The sequence below is a fragment of the Pelodiscus sinensis genome, chromosome 24 (assembly GCF_049634645.1).
Source record: "Pelodiscus sinensis isolate JC-2024 chromosome 24, ASM4963464v1, whole genome shotgun sequence".
NCBI lineage: Eukaryota > Metazoa > Chordata > Testudines > Trionychidae > Pelodiscus > Pelodiscus sinensis.
Window position 1 is genome coordinate 11,181,025 of NC_134734.1, and position 15,362 is coordinate 11,196,386.

At 50.8% G+C, this 15,362-nt stretch overlaps 2 protein-coding genes across 4 annotated transcripts in view; one reads left to right on the plus strand and one right to left on the minus strand.

The window, feature by feature from the left end:
• The window catches only part of LOC102457482 (uncharacterized), a 31,985-nt gene that overhangs the window by 11,933 nt on the left and 4,690 nt on the right, over nucleotides 1-15,362 (plus strand). For all 3 annotated transcript variants that reach the window (XR_012897428.1, XR_012897429.1, XR_012897427.1), the window contains exons 5-7: nucleotides 8,383-8,460; nucleotides 13,989-14,078; nucleotides 14,827-14,914. The gene's annotated coding sequence lies outside the window, so the exon portion shown is untranslated. The remainder of the gene's footprint in view (nucleotides 1-8,382; nucleotides 8,461-13,988; nucleotides 14,079-14,826; nucleotides 14,915-15,362) is intronic.
• Nucleotides 1,649-15,362, minus strand: part of LOC102455175 (uncharacterized) — an 85,138-nt gene continuing 71,424 nt past the window's right edge. Inside the window, exon 10 of the mRNA XM_075907143.1 lies at nucleotides 1,649-6,774. Within this exon, the coding sequence (XP_075763258.1) occupies nucleotides 5,869-6,774 (906 nt within the window). The 3' untranslated portion in view covers nucleotides 1,649-5,868. The remainder of the gene's footprint in view (nucleotides 6,775-15,362) is intronic.

Genomic DNA, 15,362 nt, shown 5'->3' on the forward strand with positions numbered 1-15,362 from the left:
GGGGAACATTGGGGAGTGTCTGAAAGAGGGCAGAGTTAAGGTTATGTGGGTAACCTTATGAGCATCCTTGTTTTCAGACGTGTGAGTTTAGCACAAGCTAAGGTTCTGAAAGCAGACAGTAACCCAGCGGTTAACCCTAACTTTGTGTTCATGGGCTTCTTTGCCCTTTATATACTCCTGGGTGAATCCTGTGCTCCCCTCCCCCCAAAAAATTAAAAATCTCACTGCATATTTTATTTGTCAGTGTAAGAAACATAATCACTCTGGTTTCAATTATTTTGGTAATTTGATTCAAAATACCTGAAAACAAGTGTATCAACCATACAGACAAAACAGCAAAAATTATTTCTCCATGAGTAGTGAAAAAACCCTTCAAACAACCCAGTTCCAGCTGGGTGGGGAGTGGGAGGTTCTGCAGGGGTCTGCATGGAGAGCAGTGACCAGCTACTGGCAGCCCTCTCCCCACTGAGTGCAGCTGTGGCGCATGGCCTGGCCCAGACACCAGCGCCCCCAGAGTCTTTCCTGTCTTCAGTGTCCCATCAGTGAACGTGGTGTGGTGCAGACCTGCCTTTCCTCCCTCTTTGCCAGACCTTGGGGGGAGGGTCTCATAGGGCCTCTCCCATCCCCAGGACAATGAGGATAAGGTAGAGCATGCAGCCTCCAGCCCCATCAGGCTGGGTGCTCTGCTCACTGGGAGCTGGCTCCTCAGACTCCAACAGACCCCTAATGGCAGCCAGAAATTACATGGGCTGAACAGGGAATGCTGGGAAATTCTGCATTGCGCCGTGGTGCGGCGTTCCCCTGGGAGTCACCCATCAGCTGTCCCCTCCACACTGCAGACCCTGGCTGAGCACCATGTCCGTCACCATGATCTGCTGCAGCTTGGCCTGGCCTGCTGCTGTCACCAGTGCACAGGTAGGGGAGAGTTTGGGGGGCTGGATTGGAAGAGCCCTGAAATATGCTGCTTTGCATGTTGCTTCCTCCCTTTGGGACCCTGCATAGCTCAGCTGATTCACAGGGTGGATCTCTGCCCTGGTCCAGAGGGCATGTCCATGGCAAGGAAAATCAGTGTCACTCCATTGACACTGGCTGGGATCTGCCCCATTGACCCAAAACTGGAAATAAAGTGTCCAGTTTAAGCAAGGTGGATAATTCAGTAATGGACCCTGAAGACCTTTACATGGTATCAGACATCTGGTTCCAGCCCCTCCAGAGGTTACTGGCTTTATTCAGGGATCACTGAGCTAGGTGGGTCAGACTTGGGGCTCATCATTATCCCTTCTGGCTGTATGAGCCTATGGCTGTGTCTAGACTGCATCCCTTTTGCGGAAAAGGGATGCAGATTAGACACATCGCAATTGCAAATGAAGCGGGGATTTAAATCTCCCCCGCTTCATTTGCATGAACATGGCTGCCGCTTTTTTCCGGCTCGGGGTTTTGCCAGCAAAAAGCACCAGTCTAGACGGGGATCTTTCAGAAAATAAAGCCTTTTCCGAAAGATCCCTTATTCCTCTTAAAATCAGGAACAAGGGATCTTTCGGAAAAGGCTTTATTTTCCAAAAGATCCCCGTCTAGACTGGCGCTTTTTGTCAGCAAAGCCCCGAGCCGGAAAAAAGCGGCAGCCATGTTCATGCAAATGAAGCGGGGGAGATTTAAATCCCCGCTTCATTTGCAATTGCGATGTGTCTAATCTGTATCCCTTTTCCTCAAAAGGGATGCAGTCTAGACACAGCCTGCCAGTCCAATCTGCTTGGGTGACCCCTCTGGGGAAAGTACCTACCCAGCCCCCATTGGAGTGATTTCCCCAGGGTCACACAGGCAGTCCCTGTGCATTAAACCCAAATGCAATAGGGCTCGATTGCTTCTCCCACTCCGCTGCACCCCTAAAGCTCTAACACCACAGCTGCACCACTAAAGCTTGTTTCATGCTGTTACCTCTTTTGATCCAATTGGCTAGTCAAATTTCACAGCTCTGGGTATGTTCCAGGTAGATGCGGATATTGATGGAGGCGGGTGTTTGTTTCAATGCTGTCTGTTATTTATTAGGAGCGCATAAATGCTGCATCTTCAAATGCAGAGAGGTCACTCGTTCTCTATAGCTTTCCCCAGGGAAACAGGTCTGTCTACACTGCTCACGGCACCCCAATTCTAACTCAGGTTTGAGCCCAAACCCGCCTTCCATCCACACACAGCTCAATGTGACTCAGGTTAGAAAATGCTCAGGGTGCCAACTCTAGAACTTTGCAGGTGGGGTCGGTCAGAACTGGTGTCCTACTGTGAAACCCCAGCCCTGTCACTGTGCAGTGTAGATGCAGCTCAAGCTGCAGAACTGAGTCCCAAGGGCCATGCAGTGTGATATGGACTGGGGTATGGGAAGCCATCTGTCTTGGATGGTTTACACACAACTAATCTGGCCTCTTGGCATGGAGGCCAATGACCCTTGTGGTCCCTTCTCACCCTCTGGGTCTAATATGGACATGTTGGCATAGCTGTGAGACCAGTGTAGATAAATCTCTATATTAATCATTTTCATAGGAGTGTGTATCATCTTCATATAATAATCTCTGTAGTAAGTTTTTAACTTTGTATCAAGTGCTTTTACATAAATTTTGTATTAAGTCTTTTATATAGAAACTAGGTATCTTTTCATATAGAACATAGAAACTTTGTATTAAGTCTAGGTAGAATAGTCCCTAAAAATAAGTAAGGTAAAGAGAATGTCTTTGTACCAGAATGGATCTCTCCCCTTTTGCTTAATTGATTGCCCAGTTGAATGAAGGAGGTGTGAATGGATAAGGCCTGGAAGGCAGGCACCTCAGGTTGGAAAGGAGAGGGAAGCCAGATCCAAGGACAATAAGACCTATGAAATGGGCTCATTGAAAGATTTGAAAAAAGGACACCTTGAGAGTAAAGGGCCTGTTTTGGAAGCCCCCTCTTTGAAGATGGTGGTAGCAGCATGGAGACACCCCACAGAAGAAGGCGCCACAGATGTCTAACTGCATATGCATATGATGATTCACACAGATCTTGCATATGCAGGTGATGACTAACTGGTATAAATTTGCAGGAGCGGGAAGACACTATGGCTACATCTAGACTGGCATGATTTTCCGCAAATGCTTTTAATGGAAAAGTTTTTCCGTTAAAAGCATTTGTGGAAAAGAGCGTCTAGATTGGCATGGACGCTTTTGCACAAAAGCACTTTTTGTGGAAAAGCATCTGTGCCAATCTAGACACGGTTTTGCACAAGAAAGCCCTGATCGCCATTTTTGCCATCGGGGCTTTTTTGCGCAAAACAATACTGAGTTGTCTACACTGGCCCTCTTGCACAAAAGCATTTGCACAAGAGGGCTTTTCCCCAAACGGGAGCAGCATAGCATTTCCACAAGAACACTGACAATCTTACATGAGATCGGCAGCGTTCTTGCAGAAATTCAAGCAGCCAGTGTAGACAAGCAGCAAGTGCAGCTGCTTTTGTGAAAAACTTGCCAGCCTAGACGCAGCCCATAAATCTAAGGTATCTTGTAGGGGGACCCCGAGTTTTTGTCTTATCACCATAGAAGCACGGATCTGGATCAGCAGAAGTCTGTCTCCACCCCTCTCCCACTTAACTCACCTAGCCAGGGAAGTTAGGAGTAGCAACTATTGGTAATAACAAGGAGAGAGAGTGTGCTCTTGTGTGTGGCTACGGCTACACTATGAACTTTCTCTTCTGATCCTTTTTGCTCCATTTGCATTTCCTCTTCTCGAAAAAGTTCAGTGTAGCCATAACCTGAGTGTGTGAGTGCATGAGTGTGATAATAGAGCATATGAATATGATAAGTGTGGATTGATATATGTGTTACCAATAAATGTGGCCAGGAGCCAGGAATTGACAACCCAGGTTGGCAACACTGTAGCTGAGGGGGAGAGAAAGAAAAGACCCTGGTGGCCAGAGGAGTGTTTGGGGGTGGGGGAGGGAGAGAAATATCCCTGGTGACTGAGGGGAGGGAACTGGGGGGGGGAGAGAAATGGCCCTTGGTGGCTGGCGGTTGGAGGGGGAGAACAAAGGTCCCTGGCAGCCAGAGGGGAGGGCTCGGGAGAGACAAAAGGCTGGCACCAGGTGGGATCTCCAACTCTGAGCCTCTTCTCACTCCCAGCTCTCACTCTCACATCTCCCTCCCCATCCCCCCCCCCCAAATCCCTGACTCCTGAACCCCACACACTGCCAGTCTCCTGCTCTGAAGGACCCAGGCAATGCCAGGTAATAGTGATATTGTAAAGTCTTATTCCATAACACTTGCACATTAGGATGGTTGGGAGGGAAACAGCCCCCTCCGCTCTAGGCAAGGCTTCCTAGCAGAGCTGGATCCAACAGAGAATTTCTGATGTTTTGATATTTGTTCTTGTTTCATGTAACAACAAGAAATCCAAGTCAGCATGCCAGAATGCGGGGCGGAATGGGGGCCATGGCTTCATGACTCTTTATCTGCCATAAGGGTAAGTAATAAGGAAAGGAGGCAGAGAGGAGAGCGTGGGGGTGGGGTTTTGGGAAGAAGCTCTACCCTTCATCACTCTTTGCTGGAACTGGTGGGGGCATCCCACTACTGCTCCTTCTCTTTGTGATCTTGAAATGTATTTTACAGAAGGGCAATGGTTTTGAGACAAATAAGCTGCTGCCCAGCACAACCTGAGACCACCGGAGAAGGAGACAATCCATCACCTAAGAGGGAACTTGGTGACTAACAATCACTCTGCTGGGTGTTGGGGGAGTGGCAGTATAAAGGTGATGCTGAGGGCTTGTCCAGAACAGGAAAATTGGCCAACTCCATGGAGAATACTAGACGTGGCAAAGCCCAGGTCAATTTTGGCTTAGTGGAGTTACTCAAGGTCACCCCAGTTTCCCCTGTCTGGGACTGACCAGCATTCCTGGCAGGAAGAAAACACACTCCTGAGAGTCACAGGACAAAGGAGTTCACCCCAAAGAGTCAAGAGTCACCCCAAAGAAAGGCAAGCTGCAAAAGGGGGCCACATACTGGGGAAAACTGAGTGAACATGGTGATGCAAATTAGGGATGTAATAATGTAGTCAATTAACTGATAATCAAAAGCTTATAGGTTAATGCTATAGACTACACACATTCCCTCTGCCACCCCTTGCCTGTAATTTTTTTAGAAGGCTGGCCAACAGCCTGGCTCAGTCCTGGCTTGCACCGGGTCTGGGACCTACCCCCGCTGCAGCTCTACATTTAAAGTGTATTAGAAGTCAGGTGGGCAGGCAGTCCGGCTCAGTTACAGTTTGTGCCAGGTCTGGGAGCTCAGTCTCGCAGACAGGAGTTGCTGCCACCCCATGCTGCTGCCTTTGTATTAGAGGTAGCAGCACAGGGCAGCAGGCAGCTGGTCTGTGAGGGGAGCTGGCTTTTAAACTGGCTTCCCTCATGGACTAGCTCCCGCCTGGCACCACGTGCTGCTGCCTCTGATACAGAGGCAACAGTGTGGAGTGGCAGGGGGCTCCTCAGGAGTGGGGCTGGAGTGCACTGGCTACTGGCCCCACCCCCCGAGGACTATAGAATAGTCCAGTAATCAAGAAGAATTAATTAGGTTAATTGACTATTCAATTAACCAATATTTAACATCCCTAATGCAAAAGGTGCACACAACCCTAAAAGGTCACTGTGTGGGAATTAACAAGTGGCTTTTGGAAGCCCTAGACAAAGTTTTTATGGTATTCATCTGTCCTGTGAAGAATCTGAATCTCTTAAGATGTGGGTTCCAAATGAAACTTCTCCTACATTCACAGTGTGCATATGGTGCTTTCCTCTGTGAATTCTCTTATGTTTAAAAAGGGCTGAGTTTTAAAGAAAAGTGTTTCCGAACTCACATGTTCAGATCACTCTCCTATATGAATCATCTGATGTCTAATAAGGGAGGAGCTCCAAGTGAACTTTTTCCCGCACTCACAGCATTCATAAGGTTTCTCCCTTGTGTGGCTTGTCTGATGTTTAGTAAGGTTTGATTTCTCACTGAAGTGTTTCCCACACTCACCACATGTATAGGGTCGCACTCCTGCATGAATTCTCTGATGATTAATAAGGCCTGAGTTCTGAGTAAACTTCTTCCCGCACTCACAGCATTTATAAGGTCTCTCTCCTGTGTGGATCCTGTGATGTCTAATAAGGGAGGAACTCCGCGAGAAACATTTCCCACACTCACTGCATTCATAGGGTCTCTCTCTTGTGTGGCTTGTCTGATGTTTGGTAAGGCTGGATTTCTCACTGAAGTGTTTCCCGCACTCACAGCACTCGTAGGGTCTCTCTCCTGTGTGGCTTGTCTGATGTTTAATACATTTTGATTTCTCAATGAATTGTTTCCCACACTCACAGCATTCATAGGGGCGCTCTCCTGTGTGGATCTTCTCATGTTTATATAAGGCTGAGCTATGTGAGAAAGTTTGCCCGCATTCACAGCATATATAGGGTCGCTCTCCTGTGTGCATTCTTTCATGGTTCATAAGAATTGAGCTCTGAGTGAATTTCTTCCCGCACTCAAGGCATTCATACGGTCTCTCTCCTGTGTGCATCCTCTGATGTCTCGTAAGGGTTGAGCTCCGAGTGAAGCTTTTCCCACACTCACGACACTCGTAGGGTCTCTCTTTTGTGTGGATTTTCTGATGTTCAGTGAGTTTTGAATTCTCCCTAAACTGTTTCCCGCACTCACTGCATGTATAGGGGCACTCTCTCATGTGGATCTTCTGATGTTTAATGAGGGTGGAGTTCAGAGTGAAGATTTTCCCACACTCCATGCATGAGTTTTTTCTTTCTCCAGAAGTTATTCTGTTCTGGGCTGTGGTTTCCTTGAGATCTTGGTCAGTTCCCTGATAATTAATGGATTCATCCACTTCCTCACTGGGCAGGTTGCCGTGCTCCCACTCTGGCCTGTGCTGACTCCCACAGGCTGCCCCCTGCGCACAACGCCTGGATCCATTCCCTTTGGAGCCTTGTGCTAATCCCCCATGTGGTTCCACTCGCTTGGCATCTGCCTGCTGAGGGCTCAGTTCCTGGTTCTCACTCCCCATCCCAGCACCTGGTGGAACAGAGAGAGAAACCTCAGAAAGAGGAGTTGGAAAGGGGAAAACAAACAGAAGTTAGAGTTGGAGAGACAGAAAAGAAACCTACTAGCTGAGTTCTGAAACTTGTCCCCATAGAACCGAGTTCTGCCTCCACAACCCCACAGAGAGGGAGCTGCTGCCAGGATGGGTCGGAAGCCAGGAACTACAGCTGCCCTAAGGACACAAGGCCTCCTGGGGACTATGATTACTTATACAGTTTGTTCAGGGAGTCCCAGCTGTTTGCTCCAGACACGAAGAGTTTTTGAGTTGGTTTAATGATCCCTCACCTGCACAGGCACCTGTTGGGATCTCTCCATCCACAAAGCCCTGGAGCTCTGGGACCCCCGGCTCCTCCCCTTGTTCCAGCTGGGAAATCACATCAGGCTTGGGAACTGGACATTCTGCTCCAGGGAACAGAAACAAGGGAGGGCAGGGGAATTCATGGGACATTTGTCACAAAACAGACATTAGACAGGATCACAAAGAAAAAACAGTTTCTTGCCATTTCAACCAGAAAGGACACTGTCTCAATGACCTAATCACATGCATCCAACTTCAGAAGACTTTCAGATCTGCACTTGAAAGGGAATCCTCTGAACTGGCATTCATGCTAAAATTCAACACTCTCCGCGGGGGGGCTGAACAAAGACCCCAACTACCTTACCCATTACAAAGATAGCTTCCCCAATTATCACCTCTAATACCATTAACTCACAGACATCTACCCTTCCCCACCTCTAATATCATTAACTCACAGACATTTACACCTTCTTTCCCCCCCCCCCCCCTGCATCACCCTTCTGTTCTGAACTGTGTTCATATGTGTTCATTTTTTTTAATTGTATCCTTTGGTATATATGGTTGTGACTATTTTCTTCCACTATTTGATCTGAGGAAGTGGGTCTGGCCCACGAAAGCTCATAATCTAATAAATCATCTTGTTAGTCTTTAAAGTGCTACATAGTCCTGTAAATGGGAACCTGGGCTTATAAAAAGCTAACGTCACTCTGTTTAAGCTTTGAAATGCAAACCAGAACTGTTAGACAATTTGAGGCAATACTAATAGTCTGTGTTTACTTGTATCCTGTTAGATGCTAACCTTGTAAACAGACAGTTCCTGTTAGTCACTGTATTCCATTGATTCTGAGCTCACTAGGGAATAGAAACATTTTGATGTTTTTTGCGTGTAGTAATTTCATTGTCTATTCATCTTCTTGAAGTCTCCAGTAAACTGACTATGAACTGCTGAATGGAATTACCTTATGCCGGGGTGAAAGTAACTTAAATTTCTTACAGGTACTGCCCTACCACTACCCACCCCACTTTGAGGGGGAAAACATTCAAGAAGGGACTACAGCAGTGCCTGTAAGAAATGTAAGTGTGGAGTAGAGTGTGGGAGGCTCAGGGCAGAGTGTTGGGATGTGTAGAGGGTGCAGGAGTTAAGGCAGCGGACTGGGGACAAGGATGCAGGAGTCAGGGTTTGGGTATGTGAGGAGCGCAGGGCAGAGGGTTGGGGGGGTATGAGGAAGAGCTTGGAGGAGGGGATATGAGGAGGGTGCAGGATTCAGGGCAGGGGGCTGGGTGAGTGGGGAGGGGCAAGGGCACCATTTCAGAGGGTGGGAGGAAGAGGAGTTGCAGCCACACATACCGGTCCCTGTGTGTTGCTTTCTCTGTTTGCCATGACTATGGAGCAAGGGGAAAGTGCAGAGCCTGCTGTGTTCTTCCTCTGCCTCTCCCCAGGGCAGCTGGGAGGGAGAGGAATGTAGCAGGCTCTAGAAAAACAACACACAGGGACTGGTATGTGTGACTACAGCTCCCTCTTCTCCACCCAAACTGGCAGTGGAGGGAGAGGGCGGCTCAAGGCTGAGACAGTCCCAGCTGGCTGGCTTCTTGCCAGAGCACTGCAATGGGGTGCACTGGCATCCTTTCACCTCTGCCTCATGCTGAGCAATGCAGCTTGTTATCAGCGAATACGTGGGAAATTGGAGATCCAGCTTAAGCTGCGAGGCTGCACCCAAAGGATGCCAGAGAGCTATGGAAAAACCCAGTGGGCCCCAATCTCATCATCTCAGATCTGTCTGTGTCGGCTGAGCAAGTTTGTGTCACAAGGCAGAGACCCTCAGCTCCAGTCTGGGTCACCCCCTATTGGACTGTGACCCACGGAACTAAACTCTGCAGTGAGTTTTTGCATCTCTAAAGCTCACCGTCTCCCCAGTCAGACTGAGCTAAGAACTCACTTCATATCTGTACTAATGATCTTTTAACTAACATTCCCTTTTGAAAGAAATGAGGACAGGCTGTAAGTGTATATTTGAGTGGGATCTGAAATAGTCACTGACCTGGTGGGTAACGTGTCTGAGCCTTTGGATTGGCAGAACTTTTTATAGGCTGAACAAGCTTATCAATAATCTTTATCGTATTTAACTTGCCTGTTTGTGTGGGAGCCCAAGGCCAGACTGTTTCAAGGGAACAGTATTTCTGGCTTCTGAGTAACTAGGAAGTTATTGTTGAAGCTGTTTTGTTGCTGGCTTGGTAGATCTAATTATAAGAAGTAATTACCAATTTGGGTCATCTGCCCAATTCACTAGTTTGCCCTGACTGAACAACATCAGGGATGTGCTGTGGCCATGAAACCAGAACTACACCCATGGATCTGAAATTGGGCCCTCTCTCTGGTAGCTTTCAGATAATGTGTGCTGTGTTTTTCTTGACTTCTGCAGATGTTCTTCTTGGATGTTTTGCCCTTGGATAGCAAAACGTGTGTTGCACTAGCATGTTGGGGTGATGCTGAGACAGGGCAGAGTTAAGTTTACATTGTGTGGCGGTGACACGAACATAAACTCTGCCTTTCCCCTTCTAAGAACCACGGGGACAGGACTTCTTACCCAGTGAGGTCATGTACTCATAGTTCTCCTGCATGACGGCTCTGTAGAGGGCTCTCTGAGCAGGGTTCAGCAGAACCCACTCGGCCCTGGTGAAATACACAGCCACCTCCTCGAAGGTCACCAGCACCTGAAAGAGCAAGAGCCCCTTTGCTCAGCACCTGCTGCCCACTCACAGCCCTATTAGTCATGGGAAGGGGCAGTGGGTTATATGGGCCATGGTGCACAGGCTCCCAAAATAGCCCTGGCCCAGGAACCCTGCTCCACTAAATTCTGGGTCTGGGTCTCTCTCCCAGTCCTGCCTGCTGCCTCTGCCCACCTCCCATACATGTCCTCAACCACCTGCTGCCCCCAGGTAATTTTAAAGGGTCTGTGGGCACCCTGCCATGCCACTAGCAGTGGCAGTGAGATTAGCGTGGCTTGCCAGGGCTACCAACATGTGCCTGCAGCCCTGGGTGAGGGGTGTGTGTCTTTGCATGCTGCCTGAGCGCCCCTGCAGCCAATGGGAGGTACGGGGCAGTGCCTGTGGGGAGCAGCATTGGGGAGATTGCCATCCCTCTCCCCTCACAATGGCTCCTAGGAAGTCTCTGGAAGTGGGTGACGGGAGGATCACATGGGGATTACCTGTTGTGTTCCCTCCCTCTGGGGCACCTGGCATTGGCCACTTGGCAGACAGGATACTGGGCTAGATGGACCTTTGCTCTGACCCAGTGTGACCATTCTTATGTTCTTAGGTGTTTCTTCCTCTCCCATCCCCAAACTCCCTCCTGCATCCCAGCCCTCCCCTGTGCCCCTTCTTGCCCCCAAACTCCCTCTTCGCCTACAACCTGCAAACTGCCTCACACAGCACCCGCCAAGTTTCCTCTAATTTTTTCCATCCAGGTGCAGAATAATTTTGTTATGTGCACCGAGGCACGCGCAGATGTGTGTCACTAGTAGACACACATGCGGCCAGATGTGGGTGCTTGGCTCAGCAGCAGGGTGGCATGTAAATCTTTCCTGAGTGCCCAAGCACTCAGCTTACAGGGAACACTGACTGCCAGCCCCCTCAAAACTCCACCCCAGAGTTCCACTCCTCACCCCATCTGCACCCCCACTCCCTGCCCCACATACTCTGTCCCAGAGCTTACACCCCAGCCCCCGCTCCTGCATCCACCAGACCCTGACCCTACATCCTCCTTCCCAGAGCCTGCACCCAGCACCCAGACTCCCTTCCAGAGCCTGAACCCCAGACTCCATCCCAGAGACTTAAGCAGACCAGGAGGCAGGGAGGGATGCAGCCTCTGGGCACCAACATTTCTGCACCCTGCCAGTGTAATGCAGAAAGCTGCTACCTTATAGAAATGTGCTACCAGTAGCATTTTCTTATTTATTAACCTCCCTTGCCCAGTCAATTTCCATCCCCCTCCTCTGTTTAACGCCTTTTCTCCATTTTAAAACCCTTTAAAAATGTAGTAAGCAATAACTTCTACATAGTGGCTGCGTCTAGACTGGCAAGTTTTTCTGCAAAAGCAGATGCTTTTGCAGAAAATCTTGCCAACTGTCTACACTGGCTGCTTGAATTTCTGCAAGAACACTGACTTCCTACAGTCTGAAATCATTGCTTCTTGCAGAAATGCTATGCTGCTCCTGTTTGGGCAAAAGCCCTCTTGCGCAAGTCCTTTTGCGCAAGAGGGCCAATGTATACAACATGGTATTGTTTTGCGCAAAAAAGCCACGATCGTGAAAATGGCAATCGGGGCTTTCTTGCGCAAATCCGTGTCTAGATTGGCACGGACGCTTTTCTGCAAAAAGTGCTTTTGCGGAAAAGCATCTGTGCCAATCTAGATGCTCTTTTCCGCAAATGCTTTTAATGGAAAAGTTTTCCGTTAAAAGCATTTGCGGAAAATCATGCCAGTCTAGACATCGCCAACGTGGGCAGGGAAAAGGGCTTCTGCAGCCCTACTGAGCATGCTTAGTGCCTCCGATTTGTGGCAACTATTAAAAAAGCTGGTTTAAGCAAATTTTAAAAACCCTGCCACAGCTACTCTTTGGTGCCTCGCTCCTATGAGGGTGACTGTTTTAACCCCTCCTGCCCTGCCTAGGGCTTTCCCCACTATGTCCTTCCAGCAGCGGGAACTTACCTGCTGTTCCTCCCCACACCAGCCCTGAGCTGGCCCCAGCACCGATTCTAACCCTGCCTGCAGCCCCAGTCAGTTTTCACCCCCCTCCTCTGTCTAGCCCCTTTCCTCCCTTTTAAAAAGCAAAAGGGTTTTGCCCAGGAAAGCTCATGGCACCATCTACATGGTTTTTAGTCTTTAGGGTGCTACTAGACTATTCATTGTTTTTTAAGCTTATCCTGTTACAGACTAACTCAGCTACTACCCCTCTGAAGCAAAAGCTTGATAGAGTGGGCAGGGCGAAGGGCAGTGGCTTCAACAGAGCGAGTGAGCATGCGCAGTGCTCCTAAAGTCGTCCCAAGAAGCGCAATCTCATAGGTAGCAGCTTTTCTACACGACAGGCAGGAACCCCCGGGGGGAGGGGCGAAGAGACCCCGGGTCTCTCCCAGCAAACCCATCGCAGCCTGTCTAGCCTGGGGGGGTCCCGGAGCCGCAGCCCGAGCAGGGCCCGGGGAGTCACTGACTGTAGCGCGGGAAAGGGGGGGTCGGTACCCGCAGGTGAGAGGCGCGTGGCACAAACAGGGGAGGCAATTCCCGCCCCCCCCCCGGCATCTCCTGGCTGCCCGTGTTCAGTTCCCAGCTCTGCTGGGCTCACCCCAAACCCGGCCTGCGTCTCCCAGCTCCTCTCCCCTCCCCGACACGCCCTGTACGTGACAGGGGCTCCCCTCCCGCACCGAGCGGCGCGTGCCTGCGAGCCGGGCCCGGACTGAGCCCACGGGGCCGTTTCTAGCGTAGGGGTAGCGCTGTGCGGGGGGGCGGGGCGGGGCGGGGCGGGACTCCTCGCCCCCTCCCACCCGCACGCTTTGCTCGGGCACTCACCTGGGGGGGGGTGCGTAGCCGTCACGCCAAACAGCTGGGGCGGGGCCGGTCCCTGCCTGACTGTGAGGGCAGGAGCGGAGGGGGCGGGGCCCCAACCCACGCAGGGCCAGGGGGGAGGCACAGACCGCCCCGCCCGCGGGTGCTGCAGCAGGGAAGTAGCGTGGGGAGGGCAGATGGTGCTTTGCAAGTCCCACCCCCCTGCCCCAGCTCCTTGTAGGGTGTGTGCGTGGGGAGGGGCAGATGCAGGTCAATCCCCTGGCCCCGAGCTCCCTGCAGTCATGGGAGGGCGGTGGAGATGTCATGTGGCTTAACTAGCTACCTAGGCTGTACTGTACTGAACATGCTCCCTCCCATGTGCTGAAGCCGCTGCCCTTCCCCCCCGGCCCTTGCTTGGTAGCAGATTTTTGTGCCCTGCTTTTTACAGGGTTGAAACTCCCAGATTCCACATGCCACTGCCCTGCCCCAAGCTCCTTACAGTGAGTGCGGGAGGAGCGGGGAACGATTTGCATCACTACCCCTGCTCTGAAAGCACTGGGCTTGTGGAAAGCCATTCTGCTGTTCTTTCCTGTGAAAGGTCAGCAGAACCATGAGCAGCTTTGTAGCCTGGACTCATCGCATCCGTGGCTCATTTCGGTGGATACAGATTTAGTGTCTAGATTCTAGAGCCCTGCAAATCAGCCGTAATCTCTCTACAGCGGTGGGTAGAGTCACAGAACACTAGAATGGGAAGAGACCTTGAGAGGTCCTCAAGTCCAGCCCCCTGCCCTCGTGGGTAGCAGGATCTACGGATGTGGGTGCAAATCTCCACCACGCTTTTGCCAGGTGTGGCTACCAATTGTGTCACTGCACAGGGCTCTATCCAGGCATGGGAGTGGAGGGGGCATCTCTTTAGTGTCATGGTGTCCAACCAGTTGCTATAGCGAACTAGCCACACTCAACTGGCCAAATAGCCACATGTGGCTAATGGCTAGCATGACTATGGCTTTAGCAGCTCTCCCAAACAACTGTGGTTACTGCTCCAACTCTATCCCTCTCTCCACAGGCTTTTGGGGTTTGGCTTCCTGGCTCAGATGCTTCAGCCTCCACTGTGATCGGGGAGACCAGGCTCAGCAGCTGCTGTGCCAACGTTGGGGTAATGACCTTAATTAAAACTTCCTTTGTGCCCAGGGGAGGGCTTTCTCCAGTTGGTCTGAGCCTCCCAGGGCAGCCTCAGGCTGCACTAATACTGAATTCTGAGCCACCAACTCCGGGTAAATGAGAGAGCTCAGGGAAAGTGTTGCGGACAGCCATGAGGGTGACTCTGCCCAAATACCCCCTCCTCGTCTATCTTTCCATTAGCAACTGCAGGAGCAAATCCAGTCATGGGAGAGCAGCCAGCCCAGGGATGGGGCTTTCCCAGCGGAGGGGCGGGAACAGGGGAAGGAGGTAGAAGGGGAAAGAGGAACTAGGGAGTGAAAGGGGCAGTGGGAGAAATACATCACAACCCAGAGACACGTGGTGCAGAACCACTCAGCAGGGATGTTTTCCAGTGACCAAGGTGAGAGTGGAGAGGAAAAGCCAGTTCCAGGCTCCAAATTCCCCCGGCTGGGGTGTGGCCGCCTTGGGGCTGCCCCCAAAATGATCCCTTTGGTTCTGTGTTTTTCTAGTTTTCTGCCCAGAAACTTTTCTTTTTACTGGGGGCTGAGGTTTGAGGGAGTTAAAATGTCTCTGTGGGCCCAGCCTGGTGTGTGAGGAGGGGCACATCCACATTGGGATGAAGAGATTCAGCATTTTCCCAGTGTGGCAGGATCCAGGGGAGTGTCTGCAGGGACAGGGCCTGGGGGCAACATGATGGGAGATGAACTGAACCCTGCTCTGAAACCTCCCCATCGCTCTGCCAGGCTGCAGAACCGTGACCTGTGTCGCTCCAGCCCGTTCCAGCCTCCCATGGCGCAGGGCAGAGAAATGGCTGCAGAGAAGCCAGCTCAGGTAGGGATCATTGGGGGGCCTGTTGGGGGGTCCCTGCAGGAGGGGGAGAAGTAGCAAATATACAGGAGGTGGGAATGTAGGGCTCCCTTGCCTGTTTCGTGTCCTGCAAGGCTGCTCTGGATACACAACAGCAGGAGCAGGAAGGTCACTGCTTCCAGTTGAAAAGCCCACACTGTTTTCATTGGCTCTCCTAGCTTCCTGCCAGTTCACTTCCAGCTTCCCTAGTATTCCTGGGGAGTCCCTAGGCAGGGGCTCCATTTAGGGTCACCAGGTGTCCGGTTTTGAACTGGACAGTCCAGTATTTGAGCTTTCTGTCCGGGAAACAAATTGAGAAAATACTGGACATATAAACGTCCGGTATTTTCTAATTCCGTTTTTATTACTATCATGAGTATCAGTACGCAACTACACAGTTGAGAGGAGGGGGTGGGGCAGGATGGAATCCCCG